The sequence below is a fragment of the Cloeon dipterum genome, chromosome X, assembly GCF_949628265.1.
Source record: "Cloeon dipterum chromosome X, ieCloDipt1.1, whole genome shotgun sequence".
Taxonomy (NCBI): Eukaryota; Metazoa; Arthropoda; class Insecta; order Ephemeroptera; family Baetidae; genus Cloeon; species Cloeon dipterum.
The window spans coordinates 22,438,293-22,464,962 of NC_088790.1; the positions used below are offsets into that span (position 1 = coordinate 22,438,293).

Genomic DNA, 26,670 nt, shown 5'->3' on the forward strand with positions numbered 1-26,670 from the left:
CCCGCTATTTCAACATCATAATCGAGTGTAATGTTTAAATTCTGAAACGTTTCGGTTTAAAATATGACTAAGCAGCATTTCATTTCCAGCCAGTTTTTTATACTGAAAACCAAAAATATTAGTTCAATCCATGATAAGCTATATTTTTCTTATTTAGTTCAAAAACAATTATTTTTTCTTCATTTTTAGCCAAACAAACGAGCCATTTGCAAATTAATGCGGAGGGCACTCCTCTCAGAGCCACCTTCATTGGCAACAAAAAATTGAGGCACTCTCTTCTGCTCTGATTTTAGATTTGGCAGCCATACATTCTTGGCGCAGAGAGAAATCACTTAATGTACTAAAATCAAAATCAAGCTTAGGCAATCCTATTACAGAAACGGCAAAAATGTTTTGCTGTAGTTTCTACCGCAGTTTTGGGTCTCAGAACATCACATTTAATTAGTTAACAATTAGCCTAGATTGCAGCAGGATTAAATTTAAAATCGCAGTCGCAAGTGCCCTAAAAATGTAAATGCACGGTTGGGCTATATGCCCCAAATCGATAATTATTTCATGAAATTAAAATTAAATTATAATCAGCATCGATATTTTAAAATTTTGACTTGATTTAAGTTATCTGAAAAATTAAATCGATATATAATATTAATAATTACAAATAAAAATTTTATTCTACAAACATCACAATAAGCACTTGTCTTGAAAAATGGGAAGTAAAATTTATAACGCTTAGAGCCTCTTCAGAGGGTTAAGTAAAGTTAAAATGATATATGATACGTTAAAATTCCAAATCTCGTTCCATCTTCAAATTTTATTTTTCCTTTATTTATTATGAAAATAAATATTGGTTTAAGTTGAGAGTGAGTTTTCTCGCAGGGAGGGAGTAAAGGAGTCCCACATATTTCGCCTCTTTCCCTTTTTGTATTTTTGCTCAGCAATTGGATCAAGTATTTCTTTTTCAAATGCTCCAGGTTCGAATTTTGTTTCACAAACATAAAGCGTGAAGGGTACGACAGCTGTTTTCCAGCCCTTCATGAAAATTGGATGTGTCTTAGTTAGAATTAATTTCTCTTTTGATGCCGTGCACGCACACGCACACACTCCTTAGAGGCACTATTTCAAAACTTTGCTCTTACGTTAATGGTTCGTGATCCGTGAAATATTCTTCGCAATAAGTGAATTGATCGTTCATTTTTTTCCTTTATTATTTTAATAAAACCTGGGGATTTATATGGAGTTGTATTATTTGCGTCAGAATTTATTTATTCACTAAGCGCTCTTTTACCTAGATTAATTCATCGTCTGTAATTATTTCAATTTTTTCATCGTGAATTTGTAGTATCGTATAAGTTTTGATAATTTTATTTTTTACTTGGTTAATACTAGCCAGTAAATAAAATAGTTCGATTGCTCAAAATATGCTACAGGACCCATGTTTGTCACGCTAGCGTGCTTTTTTAGGAGTCTGTGCGTGTGCAGCAAAAAAAATACACAATTCCTAACATGGACATCCGGTCAGCTACCTGGATGTCTGGATGAGTGGCAGGCACTCATTCACTCACTATACTGCTTGCTTCTTTTGTCAATACGAGGGAGTATAACAAAGAGATGTCATGGGGGGTACACTCTCTCTCGGAACGCGTTTGAACAAGTTCGAGGGAGAGGATTAATGGCAGTGCATGGTATTGCTTAACTCGTCAGGGTTGCATTTGTTTGCTTAGCACCCGGTTTTTTTCCACTCAATTTTTACCAATTTCTTGCGCAAGAAATGCAATAAATGAATTTTTCCCCTATGAAAATCTCAAATTTTTGGTCGGAAGTGGTTTCTCTAATTCCTCTACAGTGCATTTTTTAAATTGCTATTTGTTGCCTCAATTTCCTCCAAAAATGTATCTCTAAAAATTGTTCAAGTCGAGGTCATGTGCTAATAATTAGAAAATTATTGAAAACCGAGGTGCAAACGTGGTCTGCAAGAAACTGGTAAAAAAAAAAAAAAAACGGTACACAGCATTAAAAAAAGGGTTTTTGCAACCCTGGATAACATAAAAACCAATAAAACAAATTTAGTAGGCCGCAAAAATATTTTCAATGAAGAGATAAATGAAAAAACGAGAGGATCGCTGCTATAACATGATCTCTTCATTTTCCTCGTGAGTTATGACGAAATAGAACCATGACACAACTTTCATTAAAAGAAAAGCTATGACGGCACCGCAATATCAAACGCACAGTGGTACATAACTTTTGAATTTCGTCAATTATAAAACCTACAAAGAAAAAAAAGGAAAAACACAGGGACACGTGTTTGAGGGATGACTTCGTCTAATTTTAAAATCGACAATATTCTTCTTGATGTGCACGAAATTTTAAAATTATAATTATTGTTTAACTTAAAAAAAATGTTTAGCACTAACCTGCCACCAGTCCTGGTTGGTGTGTTTGAGCAGGAGCAGTTTCTCGCCCTGCCTGATGGAAACGAGCCGGCCGTCCTTGGTGGTGTAGTCAAAGTTGTAGAGCACACGCACGAACATATTATCGCCACCCTCCATGCTGGGTCACTGAGATTCACCCTTCCGAAGAGTCAAATTCACGCACTAAAAAGAAGCTCCGGGCGGGCTGCGAACCGCACCCATGTCGCTTTATCTCTCAGGCACACACCATCGCACGGAACGGCCACCTGTTGACGCGAAGACCGAGAGGCACACACTGAGAAACCAGGTTTAACTGTCCGGCACTACGCCAGCCGCCAGCTGACGAGAGTTAGCTCCGCCCCTTACGGCCCTTTTTGCCGCTTCCAGTTCTCCTGATTGTGAGCCTGAAATTTCTTTCTTATTGTTGCGCCGCAGCGGCAGACAAACAGCCGACTGCTTGCAGCAGTGCGCTATGCTTATGCTGCTGCTAACCCAGATTTCGGAGGAGCTGTGCTCGGTCATCGCGGAGGAAGTGAATCAGACTCTATAAGATAAAACGCTAGAGCCTCTGGGGATGCAAATTATGTTAAAATAAGATAAATCAAACGCAAGTGTAAATTTTGAGTACAAACAAATTACTATTATTATTGTAACAAATTTTAAATTTTATAACATTTAGTCTTGTGCAGCGTAGGTTAATCTTCATTTTATAATACTGACAACAATTCTGTAAAAGGCAGTTACATGGCGTCAAGATTCTAAAAATATTAATAATTTAGTGATACAAGGCACCAAGAGAAATAAGGCTTGATTAGATCTCATCTAATTAGAATAGTTAACATTATATTTGTCAAAGTAGGCACCGATATTTTTGTTGCTTCGATTGCGAGCGGACTAGCTTTGCTGCCTTCGTGGCAAACGAGAGGCCTTCTTGCTCTTGTCAATTGTCTTTGGCGGCGGAGCCCCACGGCTTGAGATGTGACGGTTGTAAAGACTGAAATCACGTTTGAAAATCATTTTAGGTTCGGTCTAGTAATTTCAAGTTGAATTCCCTAAAGTATTTTAATAAGCCCACTGATTTGAAAAGGTTAATAAAAAACAAATATAACCTTTTCTGCCAGGGATTGGATTTATGCTGATAGGCATTAAAGGTAGTTTATTGTTTACAGAGCAAACAGTAAATTGATTGAACGTTGAATTAATCACATACGTTGAATTTTACTAGTGATGATTCATTTAACACAATTTAACTTTGAAACAAATGCATTCTTGTTCTTGTTAGTTTTCCAGTGTAATAACTTTGGTCAAAATTAAAATCATTCACGATTCACGAGGACAATTTTCAACTGAATCCAAATGATGAATTATTTTTATTACATGGATCCCTGATTTATTTTTTAAGTATAATGTTTACTACATTTTTCCTACATAGGTCTCATGCAAGCTACTTTTCACCCTTTTCACATAGTAAATATCTGCATAGTCATTTGTTAAGAGAAAATAGAGGAAAGTTAAAAGGTAGATTGTAATTACAACTACCCAAAGACAGGGCGCTGCCATCAATACTAAACCACGAAATACTAACCACAGTAGGAAAATGCAAAAAATAATTTGATGGTAAAGCAAAATTTCTGGGAAACTATTCAATTAAAAGTAAAAAGCACATTACTTTTGTCATTCATATCAGTTCATTGATTTTAGAATTTAGAATAGGTTTAAACAACAGATAAGGTTTTTAATTAATGTGTTCCCACGTGGTTAGACGGTGCATGTAACTGGATTTAACTGTCATTCACAATGAACATGTTGGGGTTCAACGTTTACTAAAAAGCTAACTCAATAAATGTCTCTTAAATAGGATGGTTCAAGAAAAAAAGTTATTTTTAAGTTACACTGCAGCTTGTTATAAATTTAATACTGAAGTTAGTTTTTGTTCTAAAAGAATGACTATTTTTAAAATGACACACAGAAGCACAGATAGCAGCTCATTTGGTTTGAGAAAATTGATAGAACATTTTTAGACTTAATTTTTGGCAACCCTGACCCCTGGTTCAATACTTAACACAGGAAAATTATCTTCATTTTTAAATCAAAATCTAACATATTGGAATGTTTGTTAATAAATATGATGTTGATCAGAACAATAGCTTAGAATTTCTATCACTTATTAAATATTTGCAGTTGTTTTGAAAACCAATTGAGGGCACTGAAACCCAGGACAAAGCCATAATATGAATGTTTTTCGGAATTTATGGAAAATTATATTATAAAATTAGCTGTGCAACTTGTCAAATACTATTTTCCCTGATGAACTAATTTTAACCAATTTTGGACTGACCAATAGGTTTGAATGATTTACAACTGGCTTCTAGATCTTAAAAATCACTCTAAGTGATGTAAATCCTGGGAATCAAACCTTTTCATTTTGTGAAACTCACATTAAGACAAGCTAAATTATTTTAAAGAGATTTCTGATCCCCAAAATTAAGTATTTTAATTTTCCCTGAATTTGAAATGAGGTTGAAGGACAAAACAACCTTTCAAAATTAAAAGAATATGATTGACGTAATACGATTCCACTAGCAAGTATTTTTTTAAGATTTTGATCACTGGATTAAAATTGTGGTACTCACTATCGGTAGGTCTCAGTGCGAATGTAGTCCAGTACGTGAGAGACTCCAATCTGGAGCTGGTCAGCAATGGGGGTGACCCAGGGGTTGTTCTCCAGCTTGAGCACGGACTTGCTGCTGACCATGTCCAGCGTAGCTAGTAAATTTCATCAAATTAAAAGCACATTCTTTTAGGGTTGTTAAGAAATTTACCCAGCTCAGGGGGCAGCATTGTCAGCCTGTTGCCCTGCAGGTGGATCTCCCTGATGCGCTGCAATTCACCAATTTCCTTTGGGATGTCGATCAGATCATTTTCACGCAGCACAAGCTGGCAAGGCGATGTTCAATTATAATCTTTTCATAAAATGTGAGGAAATTTGGCTTACAATCTGCAGGTTTTTCAAGTTTCCCACCTCGGGAGGGAGGAACTCAAAGTCGTTGTCGCCCAGGTAGAGCGCGCGGAGAGTTTCGATCATGAAAAAGTTCCCAGGCAGACTGCTTTCGTTCAGGTTGTTGTAGGTCAGGTCCAAGACCTCCAGGGCAGGGAAGGCGCCAAATCCTCTGGGCAGGGAGTTCAGCCTGTTGATGCTGAAAGAGGGCAACTAGTTTTTAAAAATTATCGGGAAAACTTTAGGCGGAATTTTACCTCAGATTGAGAATACGCAGTTTCGGCATGGAGGATAGCGAGGTGGGCAGCTCTTCAATCTGGTTGTTGGCGAAATTCAGAATTTCCAGGTTTGTCAAGTTGGCAAGGCTAGGCGGAATGGCTGGAATCATGAAGATTTGAATTCAGATTTTATATTATCTTCAGAACAACTTTCTTACTGTGAAGTTTGTTGTGGCTCAGAGTCAATCGAGTGATGTTAATCATGTTCACTGAAAATAAAACAGATTTTTGTTTTAACATCTTGATTTTTTTAATTTAAAAGAAAAGTCGTCTTTTCTTTAAGCACAGATTTGACAATCTTTTAAAAAATGGTAAAATAAATAGATTTCCTTGGTTTAAGTATAATGAATTTGAGTCTAAAGAATTGGAATAATAATAATATTGTAGCTCATCTCATTTTATTTAATTTAAAGATTTATACAGCCAAATTGGTTTTAAAATTGGTATGAGTGAGCAAAAGTTTCGTGAAATACATATATTCAGTAATAATTTTCATCCCAATCTCTAATCTCTTGATTGGGTATTTTTAATTGAAATTGATAAATTATATTGCATCAAATTTAATTGTGATTTTTCTTACTTATGCATTAACCGTCCAATTATTTAGATTTATATTTTTTATCTCTCCACGAACAAATGAGCTTCTTTGTTTTTGCATACACATTTAATGAGTGACCTCAGCTGACAGAAATAACACACATGGCGGGCGGGGACGACGAGGAAAAGGACCGTCTGTTTCTCATCTGAGACGAAACAGCCGTAAAAGTCGCCCAATTTTTCCTGGCACCGTGCCAAAAGTGCATTCGGCACACGCAGAGAAAAAAACATCGGCGGGATGAGGGCTAATTTTGTCCCTCGGAGCCACACCTACGCGCGAATGGCCATTGTACGTCAGCGGCGGGCGAGTACTTTAGAAAGCAAGTTTCCTTATTTAGTCATGGCCTCGGCGGCATCTCTTTCTAAACTCACGCAGGCCGGGCATCTCTTCGAAGGCTGAAATGCCTTTGTCCATCAGGTCGAGCTCCGGATTGCCGATTTCTTTGGCTTCGTCCAGCACCTTCTTCGCCTTTGACATCTTGTTGTTTGTTGGTATACACGACACTGGTGCTTGCTGCATTGCGCGCGCACCTCTTGATAACAGCGGGCGAGAATTAAACAAACTACAAATGGGAGCACTTGTGCCTGCTCGCCCTATCCACGCACCAACACTTGGACTTGTGAGAGTTTGTTCGGTCTGATGACGTCACAAGCTCGCTTACTCATTCACTAAAAAAGACTGATCTGCTGGAATGTTTGAAAAAGGTTGAGATGCTCGCCATCTATTGGCACTCGAAGAAACTATTTTGAAAACGACGTACTGCTCCTGCGTGTTGCAGCGATTGATGGAAATAATTTCGGGAAATTTCCCGACTTCTCTAGACTGGAGTTGTGTTCTCGAAAATACGATTGAAATTTCTGGAAAATACTGGAAGTGGAAGCTCAATATGACTGGAGTAATGATGATCGAAGTTTAATTAATTTTTGAGCACATTTAAATTAGAGATGAAAAAATGGGTAGTAATAATTATTAATTAAGTATCAAAACTCGGCAATAATGGGAAAATTTCTATTCGATAAATTTCAAATTTCCTAACACTATTTTGCTCCATAATAGTAAATAAATGAATTCGGAATATGACGCTTTTATTTATTTCATTAATAAACAAAATAGTTTGTCAATAATTTTATTTAATTATAAATTCCACAAATTTTACCAACAAAATCGTCAACGTAACTACAATGTTACAATATTACCAATATTACATGCAAATAATCCTCTCCCACATGTCCCACATACACAATTTTATCGCAAATAAAATATAATAAATTCTCTATTGTTAAATTGATGTTATTTCTTGGCATTTTAAATATTAATTGCACATTCCATGGTCATATTTTAAATATCAAATCCTTAAAAAGGTTTTTGTTGATCTGAGTATAATGTGTTTAACATTTTAAGTTAAATTAATCTTATTTAATACAGCGAGATGTTTATTTTTTTGTTACAAAGGAGAATATATATATAAATAACATTGAACACTTAAACAATTCTTGCCACACTTTTAGTGTGCTTAATCTGCATAAATTTTGCATCAACCAGCAACAAAATTATGAAAATTATATTTAAACTAAACATTTTAAACCAGTTTAGGATGATGTGGGTCCACTGCTTCAGTATAAAGAACAGTAGTAGTTGTTAAATTATTTAATTATTAAAAATCTCCTGGCAAAATTGGATAATCCAAGCAAACATTTTAATAATTTACTTTGTGCTCTATAGTGTAGCAAGCATTGCTTTACAGTGAACATTTTATCAAAATGATGTCAATATTTTTGCTGTTTTTGAACACATTGATGTTCACTTGATTTGATTTTAATTAAATTGAGCAGATTACAAGTAAAAATGAGAATTCCCTATCAAAAATTAATTTACCGAACACCACGCGTACGACTGGAAATAATGAGCAAAGAAAGAATTAATGCCGACCGGCAAAACTGCCGATTTTCTCGAATATTTTCTCCATGTTGCTAAATAAGAACGAAGGTATCTATGTCTGTATTAATGTTTTTATAAATAGCAAAGTGCAAAAATAGCAAAAAGTTTAGAAATTTCCGAAAAATTGCAGCATAAACGTGCTTGGAAAATTCTCGACTTACTAGCGCTTTCGAGAAAATTCTGGCTCGTTCTGCACTCCCGACCTCTATCAATATAAAGCGGCCGGCCGGCGCTGCCAAGCCAGACACAAAGCAACCACAGCTGAGTGAGAGCAAGAGCACATCTGCCCAACACACAAACGGTTTTCGCCACCCCTATTTGATCTGTTTCTACATCAACTGTCATATTGCAAGCAGGTAGGACATTTTCGATGTTTACCCTAATTAGCGAACCAAATGAAATGTTTTACTATGAGAGCCCTTATTAATTATACATTTTATACAGTTAAAAACACATTAAATTTTTAAAGAAAAGTATTCCTCAATATTATTAATTTAGTCTAATCTGGTACATAGACAAACAGAATATTTCTAGGGCATTGATGTTAGAATAACTAACCAAATTTATTAAATTTCGATTTTCAGTGGACTCTTGTCATCATTTTAAACTTAATGCATTTTCATTTATGTGGTTTCAGCCAAAATGTCGCTCATCCCACTGCTTTTCGACCAAGTCTACAGCAGGCCTGTGAGCCTGTTCGATCAGAACTTTGGACTGGGACTCTACGACGACGAACTGCCCCTTTCCATCCACAGCGGCTACATTCGTCCCTGGAGGCACCTGTCCAGGGCCAACAGCGGCATATCCAACGTGGCCAGCAAGAGTGGCGCCTTCCAAGTCAACTTGGACGTGCAGCAGTTCAAACCTGACGAAATTGCAGTCAAGACTGAAGAAAATTTCGTGGTCATTGAGTGCAAGCACGAGGAGAAGCAGGACCAGCACGGATTCATTTCCAGGCAGTTCGTGCGCAAGTACTTGCTGCCCGACAACGTGGACAAAGGGAAAGTAGAGTGCAAACTCTCCTCGGATGGCGTCCTCACTGTCTCAGCTCCCAAGTTGGTGAGTGAAACATGAAATTTTTCAATTTCTGTTCATTTCTCTATAAGAGAGGTTAAACATTTAATAACGTGATTGTTGTGATATCATGTTATTAAATGGTTAATCTTTTATGGCGAGGAATAAACAGAAATTTAAACTAAATTATTTTGTTAGACTGATTTATTGTGTTAAATGAAATTTCAATTTTCTTATTTGATCATTATCTCATGTACCCCAATTTATTTGGCTCTCGCAGGTTCAGGAGGGAACCAAGTCGCAGACCATTCCCATTCAGCAGACTAACCAGCCTGCCCTGCGCGGTGAGCAATCTCAGCAGAAGAGCGCTGAGCAGGAGAAGACTCAGAAGGACAACTAAATTTTGTTTCCTTTTTCACAAATTGACTGCTAAATTGTAATACATTTACTAATGATAGATTTTATGAATGTAAACTTGTCCTAGAGCTAAAAGCTAATTTGTAACATTATTTGATCTTGTCACTGATACTACGTCGATTTCTCGTTAGATAAAAGAACAATATTAAGTGTGTATGTATGCTCATTATCACTTTAAATAAATACTAAGGTTCCTTTGACATAATTTTTGAGTCTCTTTCCATATTTTAAACCTCAAACGATTGATGTTAATGGATATGTTTTAAAAATACTTAATGTAGTATAATAACTCGCAATCAGAATTAATTGTGGGTTAACACCTAGGGTACTAGTATCAAATTTAAGGGTCCTAGGCAGAAATATGCGCTTTCAAATATCTTTGATTTAAGCAATGCTACTCACTAGCCATTGTGCTAATAAAATAATGCTATTAGCGCGCTGAAACCATCATGATTAATAAAATTAATATATAAAATACATTATCTAACAAACATAAAGTTTAAAATGGACAAAGAATAGCTTTGAAATCAATTAACTCTAATATTAGCATAATATTTCAGAAATTCACCATTTTTCTTTTTCTTAAATTTAAACTTGAATTTCAGAGAGCTGCATGATCTATGAAATATACTGGTAAAAATTATAGTTTTGTAATGTACTTACTCACCAACACACCATTTAATTTTTAGTTAAAAAATACCTAATTTATTTTAGTATCTATTCCATATTTTTTAGTTAGCAAATTGCTGCGAGGAAACAGTTTATTTGATTTTGAATTTTGAAACTTGAAAATAGCTACAATGAAAGGTTTTAAAAATTTATTTATCAACTCTATTTTCAATTTTAATGAATCAACCTTTTTTGTCATGTTCTATTAGTTTGAGAAATAGATAAAATTGCATTAGTCGTCATTCCACGAATTTCCAGCATGCTTGTCGATTTCAATCCATGAAGTTCCATGAAAAATTCTACACATTCTGACTTTGCCTGAGCTTTTGTGAAAATTCTGGCGTGCTTTCACACATTCTTTGCACGCCTGGCCTATCTCAATATAAAGCGGAACTGCCGCTGTCAACGCACAGTAGCAAACGAACACAGGCGAAAGCAAAAGCGTTGCTGCTCACCACTCATTTCACTGCAGTCTCGTCTTCAAATTCCAGACAGGTAAGGAAAGTATTTCAATTTAATTTACAGTGACCTGATTCGATTCATCCCCAATGAATAATTCTTATTAATATTTAAAAACATCTTTGCAAACCATTTTTAATTTTATAATTCAGATCTGTCGCAAATGTTATTTTTATTGCATGATTAAATTTCTTGAATTCCTCTTGTTCTATTTTCAGTCAAAATGTCTCTGCTCCCGTTGCTTGTGAATTTGCAACAGCAACTTCCTACAGTCATGAAACTGTACGACCAGAACTTCGGAATGGGCCTCTTGGACGAAGAGCTGCCCCTGGCCTTGCACGGCGGCTACCCCGCCCGTCCCTGGAGGTGCCTTAGTAGCGGCGTGTCCACCGTGGCCCGCAAGAGCAGCGATTTCCACGTTAATCTGGACGTGCAGCAGTTCAAACCCAATGAGATCAACGCCAGTGTCGAGGACAACTTCCTTATCATCGAGGCCAAGCACGAGGAGAGGCAGGACCAGCATGGATTCATCACCAGAGAGTTTGTGCGCAAGTACAAGCTGCCAGATGACTTGGACAAGACCAAAGTGGACTGTAAGCTCTCCTCTGACGGCGTCCTCACGGTCACAATCCCCAAATTGGTGAGTACAATTTATTAATAAAAATTACTTGAATATTTTTCACCCAACGGAATATATTCCTGAAATTTGACGCATTTCTTATATTGCTCAAAGAGCGCGGAGGTGCCCAAGGCCCACATCATCAACATTCAAGTTACCAACCAGCCAGCCCTGCGGACGGAGAAGGGCGAGAAGGAGGAGAAGAAGAGCGAGCAGGAGGAGAAGAAGAGCGCCGAGCAGGGGAAAGAGGATAAGGCGGAGGGGAAAGAGGATAAAGCGGAGAAGAAAGCGGAGAAAACGAAAAGTACCTGAATGGGAAAATATTTATCCCTCAAAATAGCGACAGCCACATTTTTCCAAAGGAGATATTAAGACTGTGTTTAAATCAGCATGGTTATTTTTATTCTCACCATATAGCAATTAAAATTCAACTATCTCATAAACTAATAAGAAGTAATGAAATTGTTTTCACTTGTCATTGCTGCTTGTATACTCCACATGAGTTATTTTTGTGTGGATTTTGTGTAAGGCTTAATAAACTAATAATTGGGTACAATATTTTAGTAATTTTCTTTTCAACAATTATTATACTCCCCAAGAGAATTGCCAATTTCTAAAATCGGTATTAATAAAAAGTTTGTAGCATACTAAATATTGTTAGTTGACTTAAATCGACTTAAAACTTATATTATTTTAAATTCTAAATGATTGAGAAAAAAGTATTCTTATTAGATGACATTGAAATAAATATCATCCTTCGCCATAATTTTCATTACATACTCTATATTCAAATTAATTTTTCTATATGATTATTTCCTTTACGTTGCACATTAGTTCTATTGAAATAAAATTAATGAACCTCAACGCTCATGTTATAATAAATCAAGAAAAGCGTTCCACTCTCCCGTTTTAAGTTTAGAGATTTTCAATGGTTAAATGAGTTGACTAGTCAAGGACTACACTTAACGGCTTGTTTTTTTTTTTTAAAAAAGTTGAAATGTGAGAATTTTCTATAAAATTTTGGTATATTATCGTCTTCTAAGCTGCGATATTGCTCGCGCATTCGAAAATATGTAGTCTGGCACGCTCCAAGTCTCCTGACCACACTCAATAATATAAAAGCTGTGCGCCTTACGCAGCTAGTACAGTTACAAAACTAGCCACACAGAGCGGAGAAGCTGAGTGCTCGCTACTTGCAATTATTAGCGCACAGCTCATTTTTATAACCAACACTTTAATTTAAAAAAGGTGAGGAATTTTATATCTAGTTTAAATTTTATTTAAAAAGTTAACTCTGTTAAAAACTCTTACAATTTTTCTATTTTTTTTTATATTTCAGCCCAAAATGGATTTGATTTCACTGATATTTGAAGTCTCCGGACCAGAGAGCCAGTCCGACCTGAGTCTGTACAACGACTACCTGCCCCTTATTTCCATCCTTAGTCCCTGCAAGCATCTATCCCGATCTAACAGCAGCGTGTCCAACGTGGCCAGCAAAAGCGGTGACTTCCGTGTCAATCTCGACGTGCAGCAGTTCAAGCCAGACGAAATTTCCGCCAAGATTGAGAAAAATTTTGTAGTAATCGAGGCCAAGCAAGAGGAAAAGCAGGACCAGCAGGGATTCATATCCAGGCGGTTCGTGCGGAGGTACTTGCTGCCCGACAATGTGGACAAGGAGAAGGTCGAGTGCAAACTTAACTTGTTAGACGGTATCCTCGTAATCACAGCTCCAAAATTGGTAAGACACATCATATTTTTCTTTATAGTTAATTCAATAACACTTATTTTCATTATGTTAATGATCTATTATTCTAAATCATATGTTCCTATTATTGAATTTGTCTGGATATATGGCAATGTATGGGGCAAAATAGCCCTGCAGAACCATAATAAAGATCCTTTTTTGAAACTAAATTCAAATACATATTTTTGTGAGAAAATAATATTGACTGACACTTAATTACATTAATATTTCTAATAATTACAATCACAAATCAAATTTTCATATTATACGTTATTATTATTATTATTAATTCAATCGCATATTTTTTTATTTACAGATTAAGTCGCAGAATATTCCAATTCAGCAGACAAATCAACCAGCCATGTGCTCCGAACAGTTGATCTTTTAAATAAAAAATTCACTCCTAAAATATGAGTTAATTTAACAATTAAAGATTTAAAACACATAATTTCCTATGTCTATTTTAAAATTACGGTGAATTATCAAAGGCAGTGTATATATATCAGGTATATATATATGTGTATATATATATATATATATATATATATATATAGATTCATTGTTCAATCGCATTTTTGTTCATCAAACCATAGTTAAATAACTGATGTATTTGATTGAAAAAATTATAGAATGCTAATTTTGTATGACTCATTAAGTTAATAAAAGATATTAAACGAATTTTGTGCTTTTTTGCAACAATATTTCAGTGTAACAGCGTTAAAAGCAAATCCAGAATCAAATATATAGCCATGACTTGATTTCAAAACTGAAAATTCTAGTCACCCTTAGCCTTAATACAAGAGCTCGCGCTTTCGAGAGTGATCTGGCACAGGTTATAGTATTATAGACTACTTTAAATTTAAAATAGTTAAAGCATTTAAAATATATTTTTTCCTCAAAAATTTGCTTTAGCATTTTTTAAGATGTGTCAAGCCAGACTCATTATTTTTTTTTTATGATGCTCTAGTATATTTTGGAAAATTCTAGTCACCCTTAATGCAAGAGCTCGCGCTTTCGAGAATGATCTAGCGCGCTCGAGCCTCGCGAGTCGCGACCACACTCAATATAAAGCTGAGCCGCCGGCGCTCACAGCACCAGATACTTTTATAGCCGCACAGAGCTAAGAGTGGAGGTCTTCTTATTTGCAATAGTAAACATACTCCTCTCACAGTCAACACAATCTAATTAAAGGTAAGGGATTTCCTTTACAATTTTAACAGTGTTTTTTTTTTAAAGAAAATCCTCTAGTAGTTAATTACAAGATTATTAATTTATAAGTTATAAATTGCAGCGAAAAAATGTCTCTGATTCCGTTGCTGTTCGATCACGTTTACCATCCCACCAGCCTATTCGACCAGAACTTCGGCCTGGGCTTGTTCGACGAAGAGCTGCCTCTGACCGCCATCCAGAGCGGCTACCTTCGTCCATGGAGGCACCTGTCCAGGGCCAACAGCGGCGTGTCCAACGTGGCAAGCAAAAGCGGTGACTTCCACGTCAACCTGGACGTGCAGCAGTTCAAACCCAACGAAATTTCCGTCAAGACCGAGGAAAATTTTGTTGTCATCGAGGGCAAGCACGAGGAAAAGCAGGACCAGCACGGATTCGTGTCCAGGCAATTCGTGCGCAAGTACCTGTTGCCTGATTCAGTGGACAAAGAGAAGGTTGAATGCAAACTGTCCTCGGACGGCGTCCTCACAATCTCGGCTCCAAAATTGGTTAGTAGTTCTCCCGAGAACACATTTTTTTAATTTTAAGAATATTTTCCATTACGCTATAAATGAGATTGTCACATATCTCAATTTAACTCGATCGCATTTTTTAATTTACAGGCTGTTGATAACACAAAGTCGCAGAATATTCCCATTCAGCAGACGAATCAGCCAGCCATTCGCTCCTCTGAACAGTCGCACCAAAAGAGTACGGAGGAAAAAGTGGAAAAGAAAGAAAACTGATACTTTAGACTTATAGATGACACTTTAAATTGGACTTATTAAAACTAATTTGATAGATGATAGTTTTTGCCACAGATCATTATACAATTAATTAATCAAAATTAAATGTCAGAAGTATTTTCGTTGTTCATTTTTTGCTTTGCAATAACACTGAACTAATTGGCATTGCAGAATGTTTGATTAAATTAATTAAATTACATATTTCTTGTGATAATCCTGTATAAGTTTATAAATAAAGCTAATTAATATATAGCATTATAATATTTTGTCTTTATTGATATGAATTACATTTTTACTTTCCATGAATTACGGTTAGGTTCAATGGAAATAAATAAAAAGATCTTTGTAAGGGAAAGACTCCAACAAGTGCATTTTAATAAATGGTGCCATATATATTTATATACTTGATCAATACGGCAGGTAATATTAAAATGGTTAAATTAACAATAAGGCAATCCTGCCACTCATTAAGCCATAAAAAGTTTAAGTTTTTGTTTATTTATTTAACTTGATGCCAATGTAGGCAGTAGCACGCAAGGTATTATATTTTTAACCACTCTGCTCAGCACTTCCCCTGGGCTATGAACTTTCCCGGTCCGAGTAAAACCGCTGGGTGGATAACATGGAGCCCGAGTGGCCGCAGAGGAGCTTGGCCCCAATGTATTCGCATCTTCGTCTTCGCACCGAGGTCTTTGATTGAAACGCCAGACGTTTGTCCTTAAAGCTGTATAGGAAATAGGTGCGAAAACCAGAAAATGTATTGAGTCTCCCAGCCCGATGAGTCGTTTGAGCATTTTGAGTCACTAAACCAGCCAACTTTTACCATATTTTGACATTGAGAAGCCGGTATATTGGATTTCCGAAATGCTGACCCATTTCTTTGAAACTCTTAAGAATACTTTAACAATACGACGAATTTGTCCTTTTGAGGATACTCTTTTTTGGCGTAAAATTACCGAAATCTATGCCTTAACTTGCTTTATTTGTAAAAAAATCTTGATTTTAACCAAAATAATTTGAAGCTCATATGTTAAAAAAAATTTAAATTCAGACTGTTTCGATAGATAAAAGACATGAAATTTCTTACGAAATGAAACTTCCCCGTCATTTGATCCCGCGTCACAGAGGGTCGCGCCAATTGCGGTCGACGTTGTTTTCATCACGTTGGGGAGATGGCGCTTGAATTGACTCCACCAGAGGCTCGTTCTCTTGGAATTACGCTTGCAAGATAAATTTCCCTATTATATAGTTAGAAGTAGATTTTAATCATATAATTGGGGAACCCTAGGACAATCATGTTTTAAAATTAACTAAATTTAGACCTTAGACTTTTTTAATCGAACAATGTAGTGTGCAGACCAATCGCAAGAATATATAATCTGTTTTCCCTATATATGCATAGAGTAGAGCCTCCAAATCAAAAACACAGCGGAAAGATGAAAACCTAAATCAAAAGTTGCCTATAATGCTTTCACAAAAAAGCACTGAAAATTATTGGAATCAACTTCAGCTGTCTCTTGAATTTCCTTCTGTAACATACTTTGCGCAGTTCCCTAACTCATTGAATAAATTTGAAAGTCAATTGATTTATCTCACTGTCAGCGACATCATCGTACTGGGATATTGGATTTCAATGCTCAACAGTCGGATGTGAATGAAGTGTCTCACTTGTATCACTAAAAAGGACTCAAGCGGCACAAACAGTTTCCTGACGACTGTGCAAAATGTGGGAAATTTACCCGGTGTCGGATGTGAAGTAATTGGAAATTACAATCCGTACACGCAGCTATGAATGCATCGCTCGCGTGTGTAATCTGAAATCCCACTTGACAAGCCGAATTCAAAGAGCGCGAACGGTAAGAAATTCGCCGCGATTGCACACGCGGTATGTATATATAATTATAATCAAGAAGTGCTTGTGTGAATTACGCAAACGCACCTTTGATCCTTGAGCTGCGAGCGAGAGGCGTCCGAAATTACGCGCTATATATAATCATAATATTCACGAGCTGCGGTAATCTCTCTAATAACGAAAATGCGTTTGAGAGATGGAGAGCTGAAAATTAGAGGGCACGCGCTGCAAATTTGCGCTTGTTTTCAAAAGGAGCATGATATTCTCGTTCCGTATGTGTCCGTTCGCAAAATAATCCAGTGTCGTTTCTGCAGCGGCTCTTTGATGCATTCGCGCGCCTCTCGTCCCTTTGAAAAGGCGAATTTCAGACGAGATGAGCGGCCGGACGTTTGTGCAGGGCCCGCATAACTCGATCCGCAGCAACTATGTTCACTTGTGTTTACTTAGCAAGCCACCCCTTTGCGGTGCGCCTCGCTCTCGCGCGTACGTCTCCCCTGCGCAAACATCCAAATGAGACTTAGATCCACCTGCACTCAGCCTCTGACGTTGAGCTCAAGCGTTAATGCGAGAAAGGTCATTAACCGCGTCAAAGTCACCTGTCACAAGACACATTGCGTCTTCTGATTAAAATTGCACCTCGCAATCAGTCTCCCCAGAGACAGTTTACCCTTATATTTATTACTTTTTTGTTCTCTTTTTGTTGGTATAGCTACGCACAAGTACTATTTGTTGATTGTTTGACAAATAGTTGCTGTTATGGCAGCAAATCGTATTTTCCGAGTGTTTAGACGCAGGACTGAGAATTATTGACAGTTTTTGACAGAAGTAGACTATTTTTCCTGAATTTCTAGTGTTTAGTGCAGGTATATCTGAACAATTAAATCTTTTGGTTGAAATGATTTTCTCTTTTTTTAGCCCACCAGGTCCCAGTAACACCGGTAAGGAGGATAACAGAGGAGATTATTGGGTCCAATTAATTTGACCATTTTTTCGCCTCCCCGCAACGAGGTCTTATGTTTAAACGCCAGACATTCTCTCGAAACAAAAGTTGTATCTTCGTATTTTTCAGTCAAGTATACTCGTTAAGAGTGTTACAGACGTTTAAAGACCAATTTTACGATGTAAGGTAACGCACCGATGGCATGAAAATCTACCGAAAAATCATAAAATATGCAGATAAAAACGTCCTTTCTATATACACGTACACTTTTGAGAGTGCTGGAATATTTATTTAAAATTTAACGACTTTCTTCACTTAACGTTTAGGTTTTCTTTGTAATTTTTTTTTATTTTTTTGCGTACGCCTATATATCATGACTCTATTTTAAATGAACTTTCTTTTTTTTGCGTTTTGGATTACGTGCAAGTGTTTAAAGGACATTTGCAACAAAAGAAGCAGAAGTTGTGGTTGCTTTTTTCATCAATTTCCATCCGTACGACAAACAAAACACAGGTCGTTGGGTTTTGCGTGTCCAATGCGCGAGCGTCTCGGCCTGTGGTGGCCGGACCGGCAGAAAAGTGCGCGTTATTTGCGAGTGTTTGTGTGTGGACGCGGTGTTTGTCGGTGAAAGGGTCGGGTTTCGTTTTTGCACACGCACTCTACGGAAGTATAAAGGGCAAATATCGTGTGTGCAGTATATAGAGAGCAGGGTGCGCGCGCGTTTGCTCTTTCGCCAGAGTGATTTGCCCCAAAAATGCTTTTGTGCTGCGCGAAAGCCATCCATCAGTCAATGTCAGCAATTTGATGAGCGCCTCTCACTTTCAGACAATCACTCCCTCGAATAACCGAAATTCGTCCCGACAATATCAACTTTCACGCAGAGATAATGCATTTTATTTATACGAGCGCGCTTGGTGACTCTCTTATATATCATGGCATAGCCCTTCTCCATTTCGCTCTCCAAATGTCACGAAGCCGAAACCGCATCCGGCACATTCATCAAGCGAAGTCGAATGCATTTCGATCATATTGGTTTTAGCTGACACCTCGCTAATGTACGGAAAGTATTTAACATAACACGAAAATGGTGTTGTTTGTGCAGTAAAACTTCTTTAATTTTTGTTTTCCTCAGCACGGATGTATATATTTCTGGCCCTTCTTTTAATTCGATTGAAGAAGATTTTTCTATTTTGATGCTATTATTACAACAAGTTTTTGAGGATTTTTCATTTTAAAAACGTTGCCTAAACAAGGAAATTGATGCATCAAGGATATCAGGAAAGAATGGACTTGCCGAATCTCGAATCTTATTCGTCACTAATACTAAAGCTGCATTTTTCCCTTTTGTCTTGACATCTCCTATAGGCTACTGAAGTGATCCAAAAATTGAAGACTAATACCTAGAGCAAACAAACCCCCAAACTTCAAACTTTGTTTGGATTTCAATTTGAGGTTTGAAGGAAGCGGCAAAAGAGTGGTGCCTGTAAAGTTCAGAGACCATTTCAGCATTTAACCTATTATAATTATGTCGTTTGCAAGTCGAAAGGTGTGCAGTGTGTTTGTGATTTAAGCGTAGAAGCTATAACTTGGTTGGCCCATTCTTTAATAAAATGTATACTCTATATATTATATTATACTTCAGTGATGAAAATAAGAGCGTTTTAACCAATTCTCGGCTTCTGAAAATACTCCAAACCATCCATCGACTCAAAACTCGACTCAACACCCTCGAGCAATCTAAAATGTTGTTCCTTCCAAATGTTGTTCCTAAATAATTGTCTCATTTCTTTATGGATGTGTGCTGATTTGGGGCAGAGTTGCCCTGTCAGCCCATAATAAACTTAATTTTGAAACTAAAATGGTTACGAATCGCCACACAGCATTTAAAACAATTAAATAAAGACAAGAAATCAACTCACTCTTCGTATCTATGAATGTTCGAAACGTTATAAATATTGGGGAAGTGTGTTTTGTTCCTTAATTTGGTTAAATGAATAAAAATTTGGTGTAGAAACGAGTATCAGTGGAATAAATCCAACTGTTAACAGGCAATTTACGCAATGAAAAAATTGATCGCCAGTTAGTTTCGGAGGGCACCCGCATGTTTTACACTGCGTTAGTGCGTGTCAGGACGGTGATTAATTAAACTAATCTCGCTCTCTTCCCTTTGCATAATTCACCCTTACGACGGGAATAAACCTGCCGGCGTCGGCTGTGTGTGCTGTGCTGTGCACGCACGATTCCAAAGTGTGGCCGTCCATTTGGCCGTGCGCAGCAGGGAGATTAGAACCGCAAGCAACACGCAATAAATTGGGAAAAGACGGGGCGGCCGCGCGTCGTCGTTGACCTATTTCGCCGTCGGGGCAATTATTCTGCGAGCTTTTATGAATGCACTTTATGCTCGCACCGAAAATTTTAACGGCTTCATAAAATGCAAGCAAGCTCTGCGCTGCTGACGAGAGCTATGCAGCCAGCACGGCACGTCGCATTAAATAAATTGTGTGCAGGCGTAAAAGCAACGAGCGACTGCCTGCAACCAGGACGAGATTCGGTTGCACGCTGCAGTCTCTCTCTCTTTCTCAGTTTTATGTCCGCCTTATCCGAATAGCAAGCTCACAAAAAGAAACACACGGATACGAGCACTTTGGCCTGCAAAAAATTATATTATAGTGCCGCTGTTAAATATTTTATACCATCGGAACACAGCACGGCGGCGGCGGTGGAAAGAATAGGCCGTAAACAGGCGGCTCAATGGCCACCATAACGGACAGACAAAGCACATTTATTTATGTGGGAAAGCGCGGCCTGCACAAAAGGGGAAATTCATCCCTGCATATTATATACGATGGGACGCAATAATACATAAGATACTCTTTGTTGCCCATATTAGGCTATTACACCGTTGATGTCATGGAGACGGCGTTTTAAAAGCGCGCCCTATAGTCTCTCGATACCGATTGCGTGTCGGACGCGCAAAGGCCCCGTCGAAATGAACACAAAACCAAGTACGCTTTAAATTTGGTAGAGTACGAGAGTAAATAAGTGGGTAAATCAGGTGGCTTTTCATTGCAGGCCGCACTTGGAGAACATTATTACGTGAACAATAGGTTATTCGTCAATTAGAAGAAATTAGCTTGCATGATTGAAATAAAAATATTTAATTCTGAGACCAATTTAAAATCTGTTGTGCGCTGATCGCCAAAGAGAATCACAACAAACTTAAGATATGAATTTTTTAAATGTAAAATCAATATCATATAGACTGGTGTGCTCTTGCGCAGGATGCTGAAAATCCACTGAAGGTGCCAATATGAAAAACATTTGTTGAAATGTTTAGGAATTTAAGTGCCCTGAAAGGAGTCCTCAAAGCTGCATACATTTATTCCAATCTTAGATTACAGCCCGTGGAGCTTTACCCATACTTGCTCCAAAATCATTTTAAGCTTCCTATCAAACTACTTTACTCTAAAAATCATATACCAAAATTAATTCAGTGCAGTCAATTCCGCTCTATTTAGCTAAATTAGCTCTGTAGTGGTTGCGGAGCCAAGCTCCCACTCCTTTTTCACTTTTGGTCTAGGGTATTGTTATTAATGATTGTTCGACGATATTTGTTAGAAATTCGTTAATGCAACAGAGAGAGATTTTGAATTTAAATTAGTTTTCGCCGGACACACGAGCCAACAAGTCGCATCTTCATTGTTCCGAGCGTTTAATTGAGAAGGACCAGGTTCATTCGGGTAAATTCTTTTCTAATTTTAAATTGTTCTTCAAGTCAATTCTATTAAACTGTTAATTCTAAAGTCGATTATGAATTCCGTTCAAAGGTCCTTGTATTCTGTTAGACTTTGTCGCCAAGTGATTGTCTCATTAAGAGAAGAATTTTTCAAAATCCCGCAAGGTTTTATTTTCACCTTGCTCTATCTCATGCAGCCAAAAAATATAAATAATAAACTACCAGATGTGCGGGTCGAATTTGGGTTGCTTTTGACATTTGCAGGCAGACCGTTTCTTTATTTATCTTTCTTAAGGGATGTTTGCTTAGAAACTGGGGTTTAACCTTTTCTCACGGTTTTCACTTCACAAAATAAATGATTTTCTTCTGGCTTACGATTTTGTGTTATTTTATCGACGCCTGGACACCATATGGATATTCATTAATCATTGCACAAGTATTGAGTTTGGCATCTCATTATTGCCTTCATATCAACTTAATTACCTATACATTCCCTCATTAACTGAGAAAATTTATTTTATGATATGCTAAAACAGATATGTAGAGATATTTCAAGCTCTATCTCATGCAGGCAAAAAAATTTATACAAAAAGTGAAGTGAGAGATGTTCTAACTAGATACACACTGGATTCTTGCGCAATATTTTCAAAAGCTGGAGAAACTCCAACCAAATATGTTATCACTCTTTCTAAATCACAAGTCGATAATGGAAAACAATGAGAAGAACAAACATGTTTAGTATTTTCGAATAAAACGCTATAAACCTGGGCTGAGCCTATCACAAAGTCGTCAGTCGGTTCCTGCTCATTGTCGCGTTGATTTAGTCTCAACAATGATACGCTAGCTGAGCATAATTCAACGTTGCGTTGGGCGAGGAACTCGCACACACCATGTTGGATCAGTGTTTCTCATCGGTGGAAAATGTTCAGTGCGAAGAAAGAAGAGGATCATGCACCTTGCAACCGGCGATCAGAAAAGGTAGGAGTCATTACCGTCTTTAAATATGCTGTGATTGATCGTTTTAAAACATTTTCTTTTTAAGTTCATCGATTCAAGATTTAAAATGAACTTTTTTATTTACAAGTTGACGGGGAAATGTGTTTTTACTCTGACATCGGCACGAAAGAAATTTTAATTGCCTAAAAGCCTACGTGCGGAGGGAGCAGACTCGTTCACGAGGGCCGTTGGGTGGATTTGATAAAAGCAGGCCATAAAAAGGGCGTCGGCCTGCTTGTGCGTGATGGTAGAGCAGGAGGACGTAATTGATTGCGACGCTGCTTGTCATTTCAGAGTAAGCATTTCAATTTTGAAAAAGCTCTTCCATTAGTCCTTTGACTGTTCAAAACTAACGGCATTAATTACTAAAACATTAAAAACACCATAATTTTGTTATTCAACTGTTGATTATTTTCAGAACTTTTGTTAGCTACATGATTCGATTAATGACGTAGTTAATTTTTGATAACCATAAATGAAAATGTAGGAAAAGCGACGGAAAATAAGCCTGCTGTCGTGGCAAAGCGGGTGTAATTTCATCAGCAGACGCGGCGACACTTAAAAGCGGGCCTTTCAGGTCGCGCCGACGCACCAACTTTGTATGCAGCCGGCATTTTCGGCGAAAACGTCGGCTGCAATAAGGAAAATAACATTGACGCTGCTCGTATCACCCGCCGCCAAGCCAACCAGCCAGGGCGGACGTAAAATTAAGCAAATTGTCGATTTGATCTCATTGCGTATGCATCGCGGCGCCGCCACCACCGCGCTACAGACGAGAGCGCAATATCCAGAGGCAAAAGACTTGATGCTGATTAAGACGCGTGGGCCGCCGCCGCCGCCGCTGCGATATCGCATTGTGTTCCAAATTGAAATTTGCATTTCAATAAAGGCGGCCGCCGGACGTCTCGCGTAATTAAATCAGCGCTGCCGCCGACGTTGGCGAAACTGCCGCACCAAACACCAATTTGCTTTAAATGTAACAGCGTAAATCGGCCGTCTTCTTTTTGTCCCTCAAACGAAGCATTTCATCACTCTCTTTCTCACGAGGAATTAGCAGTCAAAATATTATTCATAAAATATATCACCAAAAATAAGGAAAAATGTTAACAATAATATTTGTTAAAATTTGTCTTTGACAAAAATTTTAATGTAAAAACATGATGTGTCCGAAGCCTATCAAAAATTGCTCTATTTCCTCTATTATTCAAAATGTGGTATTTTTAAACTCTTTGAAAATATACCAAGGATGGAAATTTCGACTTAGTTGAATTGTTGTAAGAGGGAATTTTCTCTCAGGAAGATACTAATGCGGGGTTGTCAAGAGATTTTCGATACTTATTTTCTCTATTCGTTCGCATTCGAGATGAGGTGGACGTTTTCAATGATCGCTAATTCTCTACAGGTTATGCTGTGGCTATGAATTTTGTTTTGGAGTTTAAGTACTGCTGATGCGGGGCCGAAACAGCTGTTGTGCAGTGCGAGAGAGTTCGATCATATTTTACAATTTTTTTCAATTTTTATTTCTTCCATTTTTGTTTTTTGTCTATAGTAGTAGCCATTGGAATGTCAATTCATGAAGAATTACATTTACTTCATTAAAAAACTGCAGGAATCGCAGGAATTAAAAAAGATAATCAATTCCCCTTGAAAAACTGATTTTTTTAGAAATCAAGGTGTCAGCAGAAGAATAGCAAAAACAGGATTCCTTGAGAGAGATGAGGAGGTGTGGAGGTGACTTTTTGCTTCCGTGCAAGGAAACCTGCCCGCGCGCAAATTGCGTGTTCAGCTCATTGAGCGTAGATATATTTGCGGTGGAAATTTATCGTCGGCAGTTTGGGCCGAGCAAAGTCAAAAGGCGCGGAATTACCGTTCGCACAATGAATGAAGGGAATTGCTGTGCGGTTGCGGCGAGAGGCTGCCTTATTGGACAGGCGACGCGCCATTTATTTTCTTAATTCGGCCTCTATTTTACATGGAAGCACCTGCAAATTTGACAGCGGTCGGCGTGCCACCTTCACTTCGATAGGTGCAAAACACAAAGACGCGCATTGTTGGCCCTGCAGTAACAAACGACCGTCGTACCATTACTCTGTCTTGCCTTGCGGAGATGCACTTTTTACGGAAGCGACACTCAAGACGGCCCCGGATTGCGATTGCTTGTCTTGGTCTCCCCGCACAAAGCAAGCAGGTAATTGTTTTGCTCTCTTGACCGGAACAAATTCTCTGGCTTTTCTCATAAATTATTTATTATTGAGGTTTGTGTTTGCACAAGCTGAACAGATTATTTTTCAGTTGTAAAATTTTCAAAATATTATCAAAGGGTCTAAGAGATGATCCGCTTTTGAATTTAAAAATATTTCTTGTAAATCGGAATAGCGCTAAAGGAATATAAATTTAAAATAACATTTGAATTGTTTTAATTTTTCTTTCCTTTAATTAGAATTTCGATGATACATTCTCACGGCACGGCATAGCTTTCTACAGTTTTTCAGAAAAAAAAATACCGTGCAAAACCTTGAAGCCAGTGCCGCAGTCTCGGGCGTGCGAGTGGATGGGAAACGTCAGTCAGCTGGCGCCCGTTGGTCCGTCCATGCATGTCAGTGACGTCACGCTATTCGGGGTTAATTGATTGAAAAGGCGAACGGGAAAACACATCAGTCCGGTGGCCTCGAAGCAAGCGGGTGGCCATGGCCAGTCGGCCTGACTCGCCCCCTGCCGGGCCTGCTTTCATTAGTCGCTGCCATTTTTAATGGCCTCTTTTTATTCTGACGCAGAAAGATGAAGCCACGCGATTTCCTCACAATTGAGCATTCAAAAACAACAATACCCCTTTAAAGAGAACCTATTAAAAAATGGAAAAAATTCATGAAATAATTAAAAAATGAAAAATAAAGAGGATGGAACTGGCTTTATTTAATTTTAAAAATCCATTTGATATTTCTTAAAGAAACGCTGACTGGAAGCAGCTATATATACTTTCAAAACTAGCTCCTTCAAGAGAATCGTCGAACTAAAGTGGACAAAATTGAAATGTCTGTAGTTGCGGGGTGGCTTAATTGTATAAAATGGACTAAAGTGTCTTCTAGGAGTGCAGAAATGTAGAAATATATTTAAAATCACTTTCAATTCACAAATTAACGCTGGAGTTTTGCAAGCAATTTTAAAAATATTAACCTACAATAAAATTAAATTTTGCATTTTATATTTAGTTTGCGAAAACCAGCCCGTTGGCTCGCATTGTTAAGGCATTCTCAGGAGTGTCAAAGCAATGGGAGGTATTTGAGCAGTTCGGAAATCTAATACTGGCTACCCAATGTCAGAGATGGCAAAAAGTGGTTAGTTTAGTGACTCGAAATGCTCAAATTGCTCAACGGGCTGGGAGGCGCAGCGGCGCCGACTCGCTACTTGCTAGTTTGCACCTTTCCAGCATGCGTGATTTGGCTTCACGGGACGAATGTCTAGCGTTTCAATGCAGACCTCGGTGCGGAGGCAAGTGGCCCTTGAGTGGGCTGGGTCCCTGTGCGGCCTGGTGCGCCCATGTTATCCGTTCGCGGTGTTATTGGGACCCGGGTTTCAGCATTCGTGCTAGTGCAGTGCGCGCCCTTCCCGGTCCAAGGACAGGGATAAAAAGAGCAAAAAAATTCACCTACATTCACGATTGGTGTCAAAATGATGGTAAATTAATAAACTTTAATATTTTAGCGATATTTAACAATACCAACTATAAATAACTAATTTTTAAATGATATCCGCATGAAGTTTGATTATAGTTAAATCCTTGCTCTTTTGTCAATTCTCCTCTTCACCAGCCTTTTAGCAGAGCTATGGTGTCTACTTCATGCATGACAAAATAATTAAATTTCAGCTCTGACGTGTTCGCGTATCTTTGAGAAATTGGCGATCCTCTTTTCTCTCAACGTGCTGTCCGTGCGTCCAGTCAGTTCTCGCGATCGATGGATCACCCTCGCCACCCTGTTAGACGGACAAGCAAGCAAAGTGCCAGCGCTGAATTTGATGACCCGTTCATTGTTTGCTTTATTGACTCACGC

At 37.9% G+C, this 26,670-nt stretch overlaps 6 protein-coding genes and 1 long non-coding RNA gene across 10 annotated transcripts in view; 5 read left to right on the forward strand and 2 right to left on the reverse strand.

Moving 5' to 3' along the window:
• LOC135945735 (rho GTPase-activating protein 12-like) overlaps window positions 1–2,723 on the reverse strand; it is a 38,242-nt gene extending 35,519 nt beyond the window's left edge. For 2 of the 3 annotated variants that reach the window (XM_065493585.1, XM_065493584.1), the window contains exon 1: window positions 2,415–2,723. In XM_065493585.1, the coding sequence (XP_065349657.1) occupies window positions 2,415–2,549 (135 nt within the window). In that variant the 5' untranslated portion in view covers window positions 2,550–2,723. The remainder of the gene's footprint in view (window positions 1–2,414) is intronic. The other variant, XM_065493587.1, reaches the window with a different exon arrangement.
• Window positions 2,724–3,025: 302 nt separating this feature from the next.
• On the reverse strand, window positions 3,026–6,919 carry ics (ras suppressor protein 1). 2 transcript variants are annotated; one of them, XM_065493604.1, is made up of 7 exons: window positions 6,657–6,919; window positions 5,846–5,896; window positions 5,667–5,787; window positions 5,407–5,608; window positions 5,234–5,348; window positions 5,045–5,177; window positions 3,026–3,405 (listed from the first exon to the last, which is right to left on the reverse strand). In XM_065493604.1, exons 1-7 carry the CDS (start codon window positions 6,802–6,804, stop codon window positions 3,306–3,308), a joined length of 870 nt encoding a protein of 289 aa, XP_065349676.1. In that variant the 5' UTR covers window positions 6,805–6,919; the 3' UTR covers window positions 3,026–3,305. The 2 variants fall into 2 exon arrangements, with proteins under 2 accessions (XP_065349676.1, XP_065349677.1); XM_065493605.1 differs by lacking the exon at window positions 6,657–6,919 and adding an exon at window positions 6,555–6,636.
• A 1,911-nt stretch (window positions 6,920–8,830) lies between these two features.
• LOC135945601 (alpha-crystallin A chain-like) lies at window positions 8,831–9,859 on the forward strand. Its single transcript, XM_065493394.1, has 2 exons — window positions 8,831–9,282; window positions 9,518–9,859. The coding sequence occupies exons 1-2, from the start codon at window positions 8,866–8,868 to the stop codon at window positions 9,635–9,637; spliced, it is 537 nt and encodes a 178-aa protein (XP_065349466.1). The 5' UTR covers window positions 8,831–8,865; the 3' UTR covers window positions 9,638–9,859.
• An 855-nt stretch (window positions 9,860–10,714) lies between these two features.
• Window positions 10,715–11,959, forward strand: LOC135945762 (alpha-crystallin A chain-like). The gene is made up of 3 exons (XM_065493625.1): window positions 10,715–10,818; window positions 11,001–11,422; window positions 11,516–11,959. The coding sequence occupies exons 2-3, from the start codon at window positions 11,006–11,008 to the stop codon at window positions 11,711–11,713; spliced, it is 615 nt and encodes a 204-aa protein (XP_065349697.1). The 5' UTR covers window positions 10,715–10,818; window positions 11,001–11,005; the 3' UTR covers window positions 11,714–11,959.
• A 787-nt stretch (window positions 11,960–12,746) lies between these two features.
• On the forward strand, window positions 12,747–13,533 carry LOC135945381 (alpha-crystallin A chain-like). Its single transcript, XM_065493015.1, has 2 exons — window positions 12,747–13,139; window positions 13,462–13,533. The coding sequence occupies exons 1-2, from the start codon at window positions 12,747–12,749 to the stop codon at window positions 13,531–13,533; spliced, it is 465 nt and encodes a 154-aa protein (XP_065349087.1).
• Window positions 13,534–14,247: 714 nt separating this feature from the next.
• Window positions 14,248–15,334, forward strand: LOC135945900 (alpha-crystallin A chain-like). The gene is made up of 3 exons (XM_065493843.1): window positions 14,248–14,336; window positions 14,437–14,860; window positions 14,975–15,334. Exons 2-3 carry the CDS (start codon window positions 14,444–14,446, stop codon window positions 15,095–15,097), a joined length of 540 nt encoding a protein of 179 aa, XP_065349915.1. The 5' UTR covers window positions 14,248–14,336; window positions 14,437–14,443; the 3' UTR covers window positions 15,098–15,334.
• A 7,206-nt stretch (window positions 15,335–22,540) lies between these two features.
• On the forward strand, window positions 22,541–23,078 carry LOC135946254 (uncharacterized). The gene is made up of 3 exons (XR_010575503.1): window positions 22,541–22,603; window positions 22,668–22,916; window positions 23,040–23,078. It is a non-coding gene; the product is annotated as an uncharacterized LOC135946254 (long non-coding RNA).
• The last annotated feature ends 3,592 nt before the right edge of the window (window positions 23,079–26,670 follow it).

What these genes read in the sequence shown, in the direction of transcription:
- ics (XM_065493604.1), bottom strand. Translation starts at nt 6,804, where the DNA reads ATGCAGCAAGCACCAGTGTCGTGTATACCAACAAACAACAAGATGTCA. An exon ending in AATGCTGCCCCCTGAGCTGG is followed by an intron (nt 5,178 to 5,233) that starts GTAAATTTCTTA and finishes GAAATTTACTAG; the next exon opens with CTACGCTGGACATGGTCAGC. An exon ending in CGCACTGAGACCTACCGATA is followed by an intron (nt 3,406 to 5,044) that starts GTGAGTACCACA and finishes ACGTGATTTCAG; the next exon opens with TCTTTACAACCGTCACATCT.
- LOC135945601 (XM_065493394.1), top strand. Translation starts at nt 8,866, where the DNA reads ATGTCGCTCATCCCACTGCTTTTCGACCAAGTCTACAGCAGGCCTGTG. An exon ending in CTGTCTCAGCTCCCAAGTTG is followed by an intron (nt 9,283 to 9,517) that starts GTGAGTGAAACA and finishes TGGCTCTCGCAG; the next exon opens with GTTCAGGAGGGAACCAAGTC.
- LOC135945762 (XM_065493625.1), top strand. Translation starts at nt 11,006, where the DNA reads ATGTCTCTGCTCCCGTTGCTTGTGAATTTGCAACAGCAACTTCCTACA. An exon ending in CGGTCACAATCCCCAAATTG is followed by an intron (nt 11,423 to 11,515) that starts GTGAGTACAATT and finishes TATTGCTCAAAG; the next exon opens with AGCGCGGAGGTGCCCAAGGC.
- LOC135945381 (XM_065493015.1), top strand. Translation starts at nt 12,747, where the DNA reads ATGGATTTGATTTCACTGATATTTGAAGTCTCCGGACCAGAGAGCCAG. An exon ending in TAATCACAGCTCCAAAATTG is followed by an intron (nt 13,140 to 13,461) that starts GTAAGACACATC and finishes TTTTATTTACAG; the next exon opens with ATTAAGTCGCAGAATATTCC.
- LOC135945900 (XM_065493843.1), top strand. Translation starts at nt 14,444, where the DNA reads ATGTCTCTGATTCCGTTGCTGTTCGATCACGTTTACCATCCCACCAGC. An exon ending in CAATCTCGGCTCCAAAATTG is followed by an intron (nt 14,861 to 14,974) that starts GTTAGTAGTTCT and finishes TTTAATTTACAG; the next exon opens with GCTGTTGATAACACAAAGTC.